The 16,156-nt window shown below is 41.3% G+C and overlaps 1 protein-coding gene across 2 annotated transcripts in view; it reads right to left on the minus strand.

Annotated features, from left to right (window-relative positions):
• Positions 1-15,381: 15,381 nt before the first annotated feature.
• The window catches only part of LOC137976378 (uncharacterized), a 23,503-nt gene continuing 22,728 nt past the window's right edge, over positions 15,382-16,156 (minus strand). For both annotated transcript variants that reach the window (XR_011117758.1, XM_068823718.1), the window contains exon 5: positions 15,382-15,924. Coding sequence is in view for 1 of the 2 variants with exons in the window: in XM_068823718.1 (XP_068679819.1) it covers positions 15,583-15,924 (342 nt within the window). In the remaining variant the exon portion in view is untranslated. The remainder of the gene's footprint in view (positions 15,925-16,156) is intronic.

Here is a 16,156-nt window from a genome sequence, read left to right on the forward strand (position 1 = left end):
CCATCGTGTTGGAAATAGAAGCTGCTTGTTATTCATCCGCGTCACACACTCTTGCTGCTGATTTATGGGGCTCATTTGTTGAAATTTAAGCACGCTTCCAACAGATAATTTGTGCACGCACTGCGGGCCTACACCCCCACCACGGACTTACACTCACTCACTCACCCACACACTCTTTCAACCCGGTGACATAGTGTGTAGTGCACTTATCAAGTGCACTACCACAAAAAAGGAAAGGTACTTGTGAATTTGATTGAAATATTGAACATATGCAAAAAATTACTAACTTCAGGAAAAGTTGCTCGGAAAGTGTCCAGTCAGAGAAGTTGCTCAAATTCGAAAAAGTTACTTAGAATCGTAAACGTTGCCAAGCAGAATCTGTCCAAGTCTAGACACAGCACCACATTTTCGTTAAAAAATAGGTACCCAGTAAGGTGGTACATGAGTCTAGCGCTTTCAACTCATGTGCTTTGTAGTATGAGAAGACACAAGAGCCTTGTGCTGTAAGTATCCTAGAGAGCTCCATACATTCCCTTCCTTATAATTTTAGTATAAGGAATGGAAGCCCAGTGTAAATCATACATACAGTGCATACCATTTGCGTCTTCTCGTGCATTGAGCAAATACTAATTTCGCAAGACACAACGTTCAAGGGAAGGGAGCATATTATGGGAAGTATGAGTCCTTGATCCAGCACTTTCCTGACTTTACACGCCTGGCACTTTCCTGGCTTTACACGCCTGGACAAGTCCACAAACGAGTTCTTGTTTTCTTCTCTCGGTAGCTTTTGAAATCTTTCCAGAACGCAAAGTCATGTCACCACCACTTTGATTTTTTACTGTCTCCTCGCGGTGCAACAATTGCAAAGCCATGCCGTTAAATGAAATCTACCGGAAAGGGTTCATCGGTTTTATAGATTTTCTTATCCACGTAAACGATGGGATATGAATGTGACGCTGGGAAGATCCTTGTTCGCAATCGTTGAATGTCCGGGGTTCGTGGATGTAAATCCATCATTAAGTAATACTATCCAAATGGTTGGATGTAGCGTCTTGAAAACTCTCCCATGCAAACGGAACGCGCCCAGAAAACGCCTGTTGTGCCAGTGTCCTCAACCGCAAAGTATCTCGAGGATTGTTAAAAGCAATGATGTCATGAGCATTAAGAGAAATGCTCCGGGAAAACTTTCCTGGGGGAAAAAGGTTTTGTGTCAAATAAATGCAGGTGACGTCACAATGATGGGACACTTTGGTGAACAAATCCAAAATGCGCTGGTCATCGCTACAGTTTCTCATGAGGTCATCTAACACGAGCAGTCCAGGACGATAAGGGGGTGGAAATAAGGCGGGAATGTCGTCGGGAATACCCTCCATAAACGTGACTTCCTTTACCAATTCCTTAAAACAATCTCGCCATTGACCGTAGCAATACACGATCTTGCGAATGGGGCGTTCAAATAAACAATCTGCGTGTTGAAGTATCTAGCGCGCAAATGTTGTTTTTCCACATTGGCTGGGGCCAAAAATGATAATACTGCTGGGCACTTGAATTGAGACATGTTCACGAGACGAAGCTTCAACGGTTTGTGTACACGAGATAGAATCCCCACCCCTTTTACTAGCAAATACACACAAAAAAGGCAACATTTTTTACTTTCAACGTGATTTTATTGCTTATGGACACAGCGAAATGACTTACAACCTTGTTGAAAGCAATCATTAACTTTAGGATAACTGACTGAATTAAAATAGGCGTGTACACTCCGTGCAACTTGTGCATCGTTCCACTGAGAATCATATCGTCTAAATTTAGCTTGAACAGTGTTCATGTCAACATTCCGTGCTCGTTGAATGACATAAAACAAACAATAATCTCCACAAACATCCGAGTTCAGTCCTTGCAGTGGTTTGTCGTTATAATAGGTAACTTCCCGCAGAATGTAGGTATCCATGTTGTAAGTTTTAGGAGGAAATCCATAGCTGTCAAAGAATTCACTTTCACGAGGCGATTCAAAGTACGTGGCCACCCAATGTGTCCCAGGTTGGTCATGAGCGTCCGTATTCGCGATGACAGGCCGGCTGGGTAGGTGTTGATAACAGGTAGCCTATCCCTTGGAAATACGCCTTGCATCAGAGGTGCTAACACAGGGTCAGAAAGACAGGCTTGCCATAGTTCTTGGGTCGTATGCATAACGATGAACTAAGAGCCTTGTGACAAATCGTAGACCACGCGACGATTGCGATCAATTTCCAACTGATTCTGAAATTCTGCGTACACAATCAAATTCAGAACTGAGTTCGTCTGAGTTCCAAATTTCAGGTACAGGTTCACGTTACTCGTTCGATGGGGTATCAGATGATCGGGATGTCCACTTCCTGCCGGTGTCAAATCAAAACGGAACAAACCGTAACCATTTTCCCAATCCACTCTATCAATGCCAAGCCCGTGCCCACAATTCATGTCTCCACTTCCTGAAAACAGCGTGTTGTAACCATCGATTTTTTTTTCCACCCGTCAGATCCAGCGCAGAATAAGGAATTTCTTCTCCATCACAGTCAGCCGAATGTCTTGCAGGTCAAACAGCTCAAAGTTGAAAGGATTTCTTGCAAGGTTCTCGTTGAAGGCATCGTTTCGCACGAGCCCAAAAATGATGCCCTGAGGAATGCAACCGTGGAATAGATCTGTCTCAGTGTTGATTTAAGACTCCTTGCCTGCGTAGGTGTTCTGGTTAAGGTATAGATGGCTGGTAGCGGTGCGCTCCCTTTGTGACCTTGCATGATCTGTACATGTTCTAGTTTCACACTGTCTGCAACACGCACTGTGCGTATGCGAAGCATGCTAGACATGATCTTTAGTTTGCAGTTGTTTGGAGTCTCCCCAGCCATGAGAACAAAAGCATCGTTGTTCAGATCCACTTTGACTTTGATCTCCAAACCGTCAAGCAACAACTTGTCAATATTAAACACGTCACAAAGGGGTACTTCGACCAACCCCACTTCTGCGCCGTCGTTAGTAAATGTGGCTCTTCTATTCAGACCCTCATTACTTTCTGCTGTATTATCCACTTCATTCATGTGTCCAGCAGTGTCTTTGTAATACAAAGCTTTGGTTAAGTACGATTTCTTGGCCTGTTCTGTAAAGTTCAATAAGATCTTAATGTAAGCATTGTATGCTTGAGTGTCTGACTGTTCTGTTACCAGCGTTTCGTTGATCTTGATGGTAAACTGTTTGATGATGGAATGAAGGGCGTTGTTGACCAGAGTGTACTTTTTGCCATCCCCTGTGGGCGATCCATCTTGTTTGGTGATCTTTACTACCAATCGCAGCTCTGTCTTGTTAATGTCAATGTAGTCAGCCAACGGTTTGATGACAAACCAGATGGGATTAGGTCCCGTTTGAACCGGTTCGTAATCGACCCATTTGCTGCTAACAATCGACACATCTGTCACAGGTACATCAAACAACTGTAAACTTTAATTTGCAGCAGGGGCTGAGAGAGGGTGTGCTGATGCCATCTTTAATCAAAAATAGTCTTGAACGTTGAACGAGATGTTCTCCTTTTCTTGGTCTGTCCTTCACTGCGCGGCTTTGACGTATCCGCGCGCTTATATACTCTTTTTCCTCCACCTTGCTGTGTAATGTCATCAATGACCCCTGTGAGTAAATTTTTTCCAGCAGCTTTCGCTCTTGTCTTGGCAGCTTTCTTTAAAGGTTGACCATTGATCACATCTTGGACAAGTTGCATTCCCGTTTCCAATCCAGTATCGAGCATTCGTTTTCCCACCATTTTTGCTGTTGTTTTGAGAAAGGGAGTTGCTGAACGGAACAAGGACCGAAACATTCCACCTAAGCCGTTGCCCCCTTCACCATAAGGGTGTGTTCCTCCGTAGATACAAATGTCTCCTCCTTTACCGTGCTGCATATAGGGTACAACATGTCGTCCATATGGGTAATATCGGTGGTTCATCGGTAATAACATGCCGTTATAGAATAGCACGACGCCGAAAATGCAGGGTCACGCGTACGGCTCCCGGAGCAAATGGTATCAATTGACCTGTGTCTGTCCCTTATATTGATCGCCACGGATGAAAACATAGTTGTACGGAGTCTATGGTAGGAGGGCAGCTTGACCTCTTCTGTGATCATGTTCCCCGGCTGACCACGAGGAACGAGCAGCCGAAGTAAGTTGGCTTGACCATCTCCCACTACTTGAGACTCGATTAAATCGGAATACACGTAGATGGTTGAAAAGCGTCTCTTGAGAGCAATCCCCACACCAATTCTTCCTTTCTGACAAGTGTTGTCGTTGTCCTTGCAAGACGAACGCTGTGATCATCATTCTGTTGGACAAGGCCTCCGATTTGGTACAGCTGAGGAATATTATACTGATGGTTTAAGTACCCCAAGGCGCGAGCTAATGTCGTGGGTAGAATCACATACTAACCGGCTGGTAACTGCAACTCAAAGTAATCTTGTGCTTTCTCGTAAATGTAAAAACACTCGTTTCCTTCCAGACTCGTAATGGTCTTGTCACTCCTCAAATAAATGTGTCTCAATCGGTTGTGAAGTCCCTTCGTCATACCGTGAATGACATCTTTGACCGTACGGTAAATGCCACTTGGTACAGGGATGTTCAATTTACAGGGTTCAGGGTCCGTCTTACAAAGCAAAGTGTAGGACAACTGATTCTCACCTTCGTTTTGCCAGGTGTAGGGGTAAATGATGCGGCTCATGGCCACCTCCCAATCTTCACTTAGGTGTAGTTGACTTGGTAACTGCATTTTAAAATCGGCCGCCTTGTTTTCGGGATACTGAGTCAGACTTGCATCACTGGTCAGCACCATGTAAAAACTGTTGGTCATGTTGATCGACGGTGGAAATGTAAAAGGACGCTGACGATACCGTCCAGAAATACTGGCGTTTGACCGTATCCACTAGTTACATAGGTTTCAATGGTCTGAAATATCTTTGTCCGCAAAGGGAGGCACACAATATGTTCTCTTTCTTCAAGGGGTGTTTCTCGAAAACTGCCCAGGGGTATAATCTCATGTAGGAGGAGAGGTAAGCGCTTGTCACCCACCTGCCATGGTTCCACGAGATATGTTTGAACTTGAACCAGCCTCTGCTTACACGAGCAAAGCGACAGCGAAGCAGGAAAGATGTAAATACCGGGATATGTGATGGAGGTGCCAGCTGGTAAGATGAACCAATCATGACCATATTTTCTTTCTAAGGTGAGTGCAGCATTCGAACGAACGCTAGTGTTGTTTTCGGTTATCCATCCCAATGCGCGAGCTGTAGACATTGTGATGATAAGTCCTTCAGTTTGCGAGTTTAACGTTACATTCCATTCGTCGTCCACTGTGATTTCAATCTTAGATGGTGGGTCAGCGATGTTCAGGCATTGTAACATTCCTTCTGTCACATCTAATACTGTATGATACTTGCCCTCGGGTTATACAGACGGTGTGGAGTCACCTCGACGTTCCAGCATGATGTGAGAATGTTTGCAGTCGTTTGTAATGTCAACCATTGAGAGCGGATACACGATATGATGAAATCCGACTTGCCAATCTTCTTCATCTTTCAGATGGATTTAAATTGTCGAGGTAGCGCTACACGAAAAGGAGGACTTGGAATTGTTTAGAAATAAATTACTGCTTGCATTACTGGGAAGTGTCACGTAAAAGTCGCTATCTTGAATCATGTTTGTTGTAAATCCACCAACTGGTTATGCGGAATCCAACTGTCGTATTTCTTTGGCCAACCTTTCCAATGTACCAACACCTCCTTATTCGCTCCTCGTCTCCTGCGTTTTAAATTGTTTTCAATACGAAACAGGTGTTTTGCGGTTTCTATCACTTTCAGTAACTCAAATTCGTAAAACGTGTCTTGAATCCAGTCACCGTCTGCTTCCTTTAGACGATACACGGGTGGGTCGCGCGGAAGTCTCTGAGCAACAGTGAAAGTTTCCTCCTTCCAGGATGGCAAGTAAGTTTTTCAAAGATGCGTTTATTCTTACTGATCTTGACTTGATCTCCCACTTTGAATGTATACTTTGTCGGCTTTTTGAACAGATTTCTATACAAATTGTTCCAGACTTCTGATGCGTTATTCTCGTTGACACTGAATCGCCGGTTTCATTTTGATGTTACAGTGCACGCTTTGATTGTAATTGCCATTCACTAAATCGTCCAGTTGGTCCAAATAATGGTACGAGCTGCTGGTAGTGAACATACGCCACATCAGTTGCTTCAAAGTGCGGTTGAATCTTTCATCCACTTGGGCCTTGGTTTCGTTGTAGGTTACAAAATGATATACATTCTCTTTTTTTGGGAAGGTTTGAAACGTTTTGTTCTTAAAATCGGTTCCGGCATCTGTTTGCAACTTCTCAGGTTTACGACCTTCCTGGAAAATGTTTTCAAAGGCCACCACCAGCGAGGCACCTGTTTTCGATTTTAAGGGCACCACCCACGCGTTTTTGGAAAGGACATCGATGCAAGTCAGTAAATACTTGTTGTATCCTTGATTCCACCGACTCAAATGTTGCAAATCAACCAAGTCCGCCTGCCATTGCGAATCTATATCAAACACAATTACTCGATTACGACGAAAGTGCTTTATTGCAGGTTTGTGTAGGGTATAGCCAGGTTGTTGGCGGAGCCAATCGAGTACTGTCTTGCGTGCGTTTGAAACCATACCGACGGGCCGCACGATACAGTTTGTCGACTCCTCCTAAAGCGGATGGTCGATCTACTCCATAATACAGTTTCTGTAATAGTTGGTTCGTCTGATTTAGGGTCCGCGTTTTCTTTTTCTTCTTTTGCATTTTCTTCTTCGTGATTGTCGGTGACACCTTTCAATTCGATGTGAACTTTGCTACCGCAACACGCAACTAAACATCGCATTCTCTGACATATGTCACTTAAAGAAACTGTGGGCGATGAGCTTCCACATACGCGGCTTGCAGCACTGCCCATGGTGTTAAACAAATGATCAGATCTTCTTCATTCGCAGACTTTTTATAACAATTTGCCAAACCATCCACCAGAAAGAAGGATAATGTATCGAGTACGTGACACATAACACTTTGTGGAATGCATGTTGTTCGGTAAATGTAGCGTTGCATTGGTCCATGTAGTAATAAAAACTCAACAAGCGACCGGGGCTCATTGGATGTAACTATTTTAGAAGTTCTATCGATTGCTCGCGAGGTGTGCTGTGAAAGAAGTGTTCTGCAAAACAACTCCGAGCGCAAACCCGAACCAAGACAAAGTACACTCTATCCACGTTAACGAGTCTACTGAAAAACGGGCTCTGCACGTATTACTTTATGGCACTTTTTCTGAATTCAGTCATTCACTAACAACGTTAACACTTGGGCGTGTGTGATTTATTTTCGCTCTAAAAACATAGAAACAATGCATGCATAATATTGCTTGATCGGTACATGTATTATCTTTGTTGTACATAGGGTGCGTTTTCAAAAGAACTTTTCATTTACTTTTGTTTTGCATTAAGGTTTTATTAAAGAAAACTATCTCTCGCAAATATACTGAACATTGTGATAAGCGTTTTCTGTTAAGCAGCGAACTCAAGCGAATAATGTGTGTGATTTATTTTCGCTCAAAAAGCGTTGAAACAGTCCATGCATAATAGAACAATAATGATGCAGTGAATGCAAGTGAATTACAAAGAGAACTACTCTCACTAATATCACATTGTGATAAGCGTTATCTTTTAAATCAGTAAAACGTTTGAAATGCTTGTTGGTGTGTTTTTATTGACTTAACAAATATAATCTTTGTTGTTCATAGGGTGCGTTTTCAAAACAACTTTTTTCGGTTTGTTTAAAGAGAACTATCTTTCGCAAATATCACATTGCTAATTCAGTAAAACGTTTGAAATGTTTGTTGTGTGTTTTTATTGACTTAACAATAGCGTTCTGCAAATGAGTTCGTTCGAGTTAGTCCGGTCTCGAATGTTTCATATTCTGTATGACTGGACAGAATTGCATTATCAGAGTAACAGTATTTGTTTAGCGCAACGCAACATGTTCGTTTTAAGGTTACGATAGTGGAATAGTGGAAGAACAATCGTTTGTATCAACTTGTCACTAGTATCTTTTAATAAAGCGTTTGAAATGTATATTGTTGTTTGCTCTCTGCGTCAAATATTGTGAAAAGTATTTTGAAATACGATATGAAACCAACCCTCGCTTCACCATACTAACAACGGTCTCAAAAGCTCCTCGAAATCCAAATTTTTTTTCAAGCGTTTCCAGAAAAGGCGTTATTCAAATCTGTTGAGTATGCTTTCTTTGTGTCTGTGCACTGAAGGATGTCTTTTGTGTATTCTTACAAAAAAACATTGCATTTACTCGTGTTTCATTCAAGCCCGAGGTTGGAAAACTTTCCTAAAAAAGTTCGTAACAACCGAGTTCATTTTTTGTTTAAAAAGCGTGAAAGAGTTGAGAATGCTCCTCTTTTCCACACAAAACAACTTGTTTTGGTCTATATTCTTCCTTCTTCACGCTTTGATCGGCTCTATGCAAATTTAGTTTGAAAAAGAACAAAGCGCTTGTGGACTTGTCCAGGCGTGTAAAGCCTTTTGTGAATGTGTGTTTTAAAATTCTGTTTGACTCGCTTCAAAACCGATCGGGTTCCCACTCCTCTTTGTTAGGTACGTGACCTCAAGCCCAGAGGGTTATTGCAGTCATGCACCATTTTGTGTGGCAGTTCGTCAAGAATGAAACTAATGTGAACGGCGCTCAATTTAGTGGAGAGAAATAAAACTTATCCCCAACTGCTGACGTTCTCCATAAAACCTCAAATTCGGCTCTTCAAGTTATTAGGGACTTTACGATCTAACTATACAGCTGGCTCCGGCAAAATTCCTTGAAACAAGGAATTTTAAATAGATTTGCTGCATTGGCTGGTCCTCCTTTCCTTTCAATGTCGTTTTCTCGCAATTTTCCCAGCAGATTCTGCAAGTCAACATTACGGGGAGTGAAAAGTGTCTCAACAATTTTGTCAGGGGCTGCATGTCTGCTTGCGTCACTGTTGAACCATGCTATAGCAGGGTTCGACATTAGGTTTTAAAGTCGTTTGCCCTTTGGACAACAAAGCCTCACAGTTTGGTTGCCCTAGGAAGACTTTTAGTCGCCCGAAACAATGCAGGACGTTCTCGCCCATTACCACAGCGCATTTTTCGCAAAATTGTCACACATACAGTATCTTTAGATCCAGAAAATATCGAAAGTGTCACTCACTCAGTTATCTATCAGTTTTCGGCACTGGTGTAAAAATTGTGCTGTTGGATTTCAGACGAAACTAATCGTAATAAATTCACTTTCTGAATATTGTGTGTCAATCCACAAACATCACAGAAATCCTAGTTGCTCGACTTGTCCTGGTGACTGGGATTTTTTGTTGCCCTGGGTAAGCTGGTAACTGTTAATATCAAGCCCTATCAATAGTCAGTATTCCGAGGTAATTTCGTTCGCCTGCACACGCATCTTGTTACCAGCAGGTATCGAGACGAAACAGCGGACGAAAGCGCTTGAAACCCCGATTGAAACCCCGATTGAAACCTCGAGGAATAGAACCTCTGGCATCCAGGATAAGTAATTCCCAAAGGTGAAATTCTTGTTAATTCATGACGGGAATTCAGGAAACATCGCTTTGGATTCGAGATACCTTGTCGATAGTTTGAGTTATCGGGAGTTGGTTATACTTCATCTCGTTCCCAATTTCAAATTATTTCACTTCCGCTCCCGCTTCTCTGTTGATACTGATGACCGGATAGAGCAAAACGTCAAATTGTTCAGATTGTTTAATCCGGCAAGAAGCGAACTATTTACTGCCTTTAAACTATAAAATTGAGACGAAGATAATTCACAAGAACGAAAAGATCAATGAAATGTTCACCCATGTAAAACCACGCCGGAGTTAGGTCATTAACATTGTTTGCCAAAAGGATATCTTGACATCTAAGTCATTTGTTAGGCATCCTTTTTGTTGTATTTCATTCATAACTTCCCAATACTTTTGGGTGTACCATAATTGTCCGACAAGTTGGATCCTTTTACAGCTCACGCCGTGCCGTGTTAGGGGATGTCTAGTTATTGAGAACGGATATCCCTTATCCCTAAATGCCAAGATTATTATCTCTAAAAGTATCGACTCATTATCCCTAAAACTATTTCCCTTGTCGTTTATCTCAAAATTATTTCGTCAGTCATCCCCTCTCTCTTAAATTATTTGTCTATTTATCCCTTATCCCCAAACCCCAAACATGGCCTCACGCCATGGGACGAATCTCTTACATCTCTTTTACTTGAATGACTATCAGAAGAACTAACATTTTCATAAAAATACCAAATCCTAGTTTTTAAATGTCGGGAAAATTCCAGACGATCGGGGATTTCGCAGTTTCCCGACCGTCCCAAATTTTGCCAACATATCGGAAAATCGCCAGACGCTTGTCGCAGATTCTCCCTATAGTGATTTTGGCGGCAAAATGGAGAGTGCGCCAAAAATTGAAACTTGCAATTTAGAGGATTGGTAACGAGCTAAAACCATCGCCGATGTCTTTGAGTTTTCATATGTCGGCAACCATCCCCGACAATCGCAAAAATCTGCGACACGTCGGGAAAATAGAAACGCTTCCTATTTTCCCGATTCGTCCCCGATCATCCCAGATTATCGGGGATGTCTACGATTATGGTTTTCATTAGTCGGCAAAATCTGGGATAGTCGGGAAACTTCGAAATTTCCGACTGTCTGGGATTTTCCCGACATATGAAAACTAGGCTGTATCAAGCTAAAACTATCGCCGACAGTACAAAATTGAGTTTTCATAAGCCGGGAATGATCGCCGACCATTATAGAATTCTGGGACGCGTCGGGAAAATGGAAACGCGACCATTCTAGACGGTCCAGACGATCGGGGATTTTATTGTTTCCCGACCTGGAAATCGTGGACGTCCCCGATCGTCCGGGATTTTTCCCGAAATATGAAAACTAGGCTTTATAAGTTGGGATTCTTCTCTTGCCCGCTTTCACTTGAGTCAGCGAAAGGTGCTTTGTTTCTTAATTAAGTCAACAAAGCAAATTACCACTAAACACTGACTTGTCAATTCCATGGATAAGAAGTTTAACCTCATTCAATGTTTTAAGGAGGCTTCCTACTATAAATTTAGCCTATACCATTAGACTTTAGACGGCCACAGTTCTTACATGCAAGCACCTACAGCTTTGAAACTTTAACCACGTACTAGAGGAAGTTTAAAGTTTGTAAAAATTTAGTTGATACACAGGCTCCCCAAGCTGAAAATAAGTGGTGTATGCGACAGCTCTTGTATATAGAGAATTGTATGGGAAAATCACCGATCGTAAAAAAATTGTGTAAATAACTATCTCATTTGAAATAAAGTTTTCCTACCTCAAATGTGTGACCAACTTGTCTCTTTTGCCGAGTTTCGAGCCATTCTGACGCCGTTTAGTGAAGTGATCCGGAAGGCCGTTACTGAAATAATAGGAAGGCCGGTAACTCCATCCATCGCCGGTCAGACCTCACTCCACAAATCGTTTTCTCCTTAACAGGAAAAGTCCCGAATCGCAATAAAAACAACAGTTCCATAAAGCCCAATAAATTTCACTCCAAATACGTGTGTTTCGGCGGCCGAAAGACTCGTGACGAACGAAAACTTTGCCTTAAAATTCACCTCTTCGGCTTTCCTCAGAGGCTTGTGACCGGGCAGTCAACAACGGTCGTGTTGCCAGCGCGCGGTCAAATTCAAATGGACCAATCAGAGTTCAAAGTTCAAACTTCCTCTAGTACGTGGTTAAAGTTTCAAAGCTGTAGGTGCTTGCATATAAGAACTGTGGCCGTCTAAAGTCTAATGGTATAGGCTAAATTTATTGTAGGAAGCCTCCTTAAAATCGTGTTACAAGAAATAATGCGAAAGAGTAAACTTCCTTGACAAGCCGATCAGGGATCAAGCCGAATAACATTAAACTAAAAGAGGTCGTGTCGTTTACATCCATCGCCGGTCAGACCTCACTCCACAAATCGTTTTCTCCTTAACAGGAAAAGTCCCGAATCGCAATAAAAACAACAGTTCCATAAAGCCCAATAAATTTCACTCCAAATACGTGTGTTTCGGCGGCCGAAAGACTCGTGACGAACGAAAACTTTGCCTTAAAATTCACCTCTTCGGCTTTCCTCAGAGGCTTGTGACCGGGCAGTCAACAACGGTCGTGTTGCCAGCGCGCGGTCAAATTCAAATGGACCAATCAGAGTTGAGGCTGAAACCATCTTGCGAGTTTCCGTTCTTGACTGCCTGGTCACAAGCCTCTGAGGAAAGCCGAAGAGTTAAATTTTAAGGCAAAGTTTTCGTTCGTCACGAGTCTTTCGGCCGCCGAAACACACGTATTTGGAGTGAAATTTATTGGGCTTTATGGAACTGTTGTTTTTACTGCGATTCGGGACTTTTCCTGTTGAGGAGAAAACGATTTGTGGAGTGAGGTCTGACCGGCGATGGATGGAGTTACCGGCCTTCCTATTATTTCAGTAACGGTCTTCCGGATCACTTCACTAAACGGCGTCAGAATGGCTCGAAACTCGGCAAAAGAGACAAGTTGGTCACACATTTGAGGTAGCAAAACTTTATTTCAAATGAGATAGTTATTTACACAATTTTTTTACGATCGGTGATATTCCCATACAATTTTCTATATACACAAGCTGTCACATACACCACGTATTTTCAGCTTGGGGAGCCTGTGGTTGATATGGCGTTCTAGGTTACCATGACAACGAAACATAGACTCACAGTGAAACAGTGAAAGCCATAGCCTTTCTTTTCTTGCTTTCTCCTCGAAAAACCATTTTTTTCTTCCAACACGACGCGTTACCTCGCGAGCGTGACCAAAGTGATACTTGGGACTCATTGGTGGAACCAGTTTTGCATGCTGGAATGTAAAAGAGCCAGCGGGTGGCGTAAACAAAGACAGTGAAGAAACGTGAGCGGAGATTCAAAGAATATCCCGAACCAAGAGAAAATGAGGGACAGAGAGGGAGGCTCAAGGCGTTGGCCGGGATATGTTATGTCCACGAAAGTTATTTTTAGACGAGCGGTAGTCTTTGTTCTAGCGGAAGTCTGTCTTCTAAGACGTCCGCATGCAGTCTTGCCTCGCTCTCAGGTTCTTAGTGAAAAGAGAAAATGATGGCGCACGTGAAAGGCTGATGAATACATATTTTCTTTCAAACATCGGACTGAGGTTGGCCTGCATGCGGACATCTCGGAAGACTTCCGCTAGTCTAAAAATAACTTTCGTGGACATGACATATCCCAAGGGCTGGACCGGGAGCTTCCTTCTCTGTCCCCTCATTTTCTCTTGCCCGAACTTTGGAACTTTTTTTCAGTGTCTTAAAAAGCTTCAATTCTGTCGGCGCTTTGCAAGTTATTTGGAAATATGCTTAATTACAGAATACAGGATTTTAAAATATTTCATCGACCAGTTTTTCAGCTAGACCGCCAGACGTTCTGGAAACGAAGTTTGACGAAATTCCGCGAAATATAATGCTTTCCGTTGAAGTTTGTCAACGGACATCAAAAGCAGTTTATATCATGAAATTTCACGGAGAGCTAGCTTGATACCTCTAAAAGACTTACATGACAAGCGATTCTTCTATATATTAAAAACAGCTCTTCTTTTGAAAGTTATTGTAAGAGAAACGACAAATTGAGTATTTTAGGCCTAAAAACTTCTCTTTCGAATAACTTAAAATCGGTTTTTACGATTTTCTTCAAACTTCGTCAAACGTTAGACAAACACCTCAGGATTAGTACCTTGCGTATCATTTCAAAAGTCTAGATCAAATAAAGCTTAAAATTGCTGCTAACCAAAAACCATGACGTCACTGTTTCGTTGCCATGATAACCTAGAACGCCATAACAACTAAATTTTTACAAAGTTCAAACTTCCTCTAGTACGTGGTTAAAGTTTCAAAGCTGTAGGTGCTTGCATATAAGAACTGTGGCCGTCTAAAGTCTAATGGTATAGGCTAAATTTATTGTAGGAAGCCTCCTTAAAATCGTGTTACAAGAAATAATGCGAAAGAGTAAACTTCCTTGACAAGCCGATCAGGGATCAAGCCGAATAACATTAAACTAAAAGAGGTCGTGTCGTTTACAAATCAACTGCCAAATTGTCATCTTCCTAAAATTGCGGTTATTCAAAACAGTGAAGAAGTGTAAACTTCTGCGGCAAGGCTTCAAATTATTATGACTTTCCTAATTGAAAACAATCATGCAGTAAGTTGATATATTAGTCTTAAAAGTTCTTAAACTATTTATTGAGTTATAATAGGCCGTTTTTAGATGTATTAAAATTTAGCTTGAAAGAGAGGTTTAGAGGACAAAGACAAAGGAAAGTGGATAATATGTAAATATTTTTCACACTAATATAAAAAAGGTTGCTGTTATTCATCGTGGTGAAGTACAATAATAATAAAGCATTCTCGTTTGTCTCACGATGTAGTCACTTGTGACGTAGATCGCGACGTTTCGACTGCACACTGCTAGTCTTTATCAGGTGATGCACTCTTAAATAAGGTGTGTTACTGCAACACACCTTTTTTTGTCTTCAAAACAACACACATAGAGTTGTGTAGAAATACACACCTTTTTGTGTGTTACCCAAACACACCTTGGTGTGTTCCCAAGACACACCTTAAGTTGTGTTTTGCACTTGTCCTAAATTTCACACACTTTCAGGTGTGTTCTGCAGAAAGATGTGTTTTGTCACACTACTTGATGTGTAACAAAGCACACCTTAAGTTATGTTCTCAGAACACACTTTACCATTCACCCCAAACTATAACATTTACATAATTATTTGCATAAAACATCAGCAGCTGTCCACAAATGGTTTATTGCCCTTTTAAAAACAATTTATATACAACAATATTCAAATACCCATCCTGTACAACTTCACACAATTTGGACTTGTATCTAAGTTAACATCTTTGCAGTAAAACACCATTAAATACAGCTTGCCTTGCACCTATGCGTGTTCACCCACTTGCATGCTTCGCATGCACACTCCTTCTCGTTCGAAACATTTCAATTGTTTATACAATTAAAAAAAATACTATAATATTTTATGCCACTCTCCTACTAGGAAAAACTCCGTAGATTTTTCCTGTGCTAAATCAACATTTGACACCCATGCAATCTGGGTGCACAAAATAGAATATGCTTGCTAACATACAAAACTGCCAAAAATTGCATATTGCAAAAAGAAAAAAAAAAAAATAGCTGAAAGAGCTACATGCATGTAAGTTGTATGTTTTCCCTTAACATGTGTAGTTCAAAACCTACTTCAAACTTAAAAGTAAAAAAAAAAAAATAAACAACTCCAAGTATCTCTTTTGGAGAGAAACAATAAACAGACAAAAATGTGTTGAAGATTTTGAAAGATTGCATGTTTTCCAGTATATGTGAACTTGACTTCTCAAGATGTTGATAGTGCAAAATGCATGTAGCTCCTTTACTGTCATTATTAACAGTATTTAAGTTGAACTTACTAGTAATTTACTTAAAGCTCCCCTTTTTAAACTCTGCCATATAAAGGTGGCATACTTAGTTCCTTTGTATTCACTGTCACTTTGCAGCAATACAATCTCTTGCAAAAAGTGAAGAATGCCTGAAATAGCCTGGGGGTATTTTACATCAAAAACATAGTGAGCAGAAATCAAATCAACCAATGCTTTTACAAGGTCACAATCACTTTCAAAAAAGGCTTGGTCCTCTCCACACACAAAAACTTGGTCAACTTCCCCGATAGTTCCTATGCAGACAAGGACAAACTCCACATGCTTGTTCTTAAAAAGCTTGTCTGGTGGTGTCGTCGGCTGAAAAGAAGAGAGAAGAGATACATTAGCTATCACAATAAAAATGCTAAGACATTCCAATCATTGGCTACATGATAAATTATACCATAGTTGAAAAACAGTGTCTTGAGAAGACAACCACAAGTTGTGACATGCATGCATGGAAACAATAAAATAAGCCATTGTGAATAATTTTGAGCATGCCCAATCAAGAGTCTTGCAAGTTCTACCATACATTTTTTTAGTCACCTGT

Source organism: Montipora foliosa, chromosome 11 (assembly GCF_036669935.1).
Source record: "Montipora foliosa isolate CH-2021 chromosome 11, ASM3666993v2, whole genome shotgun sequence".
Taxonomy (NCBI): domain Eukaryota; kingdom Metazoa; phylum Cnidaria; class Anthozoa; order Scleractinia; family Acroporidae; genus Montipora; species Montipora foliosa.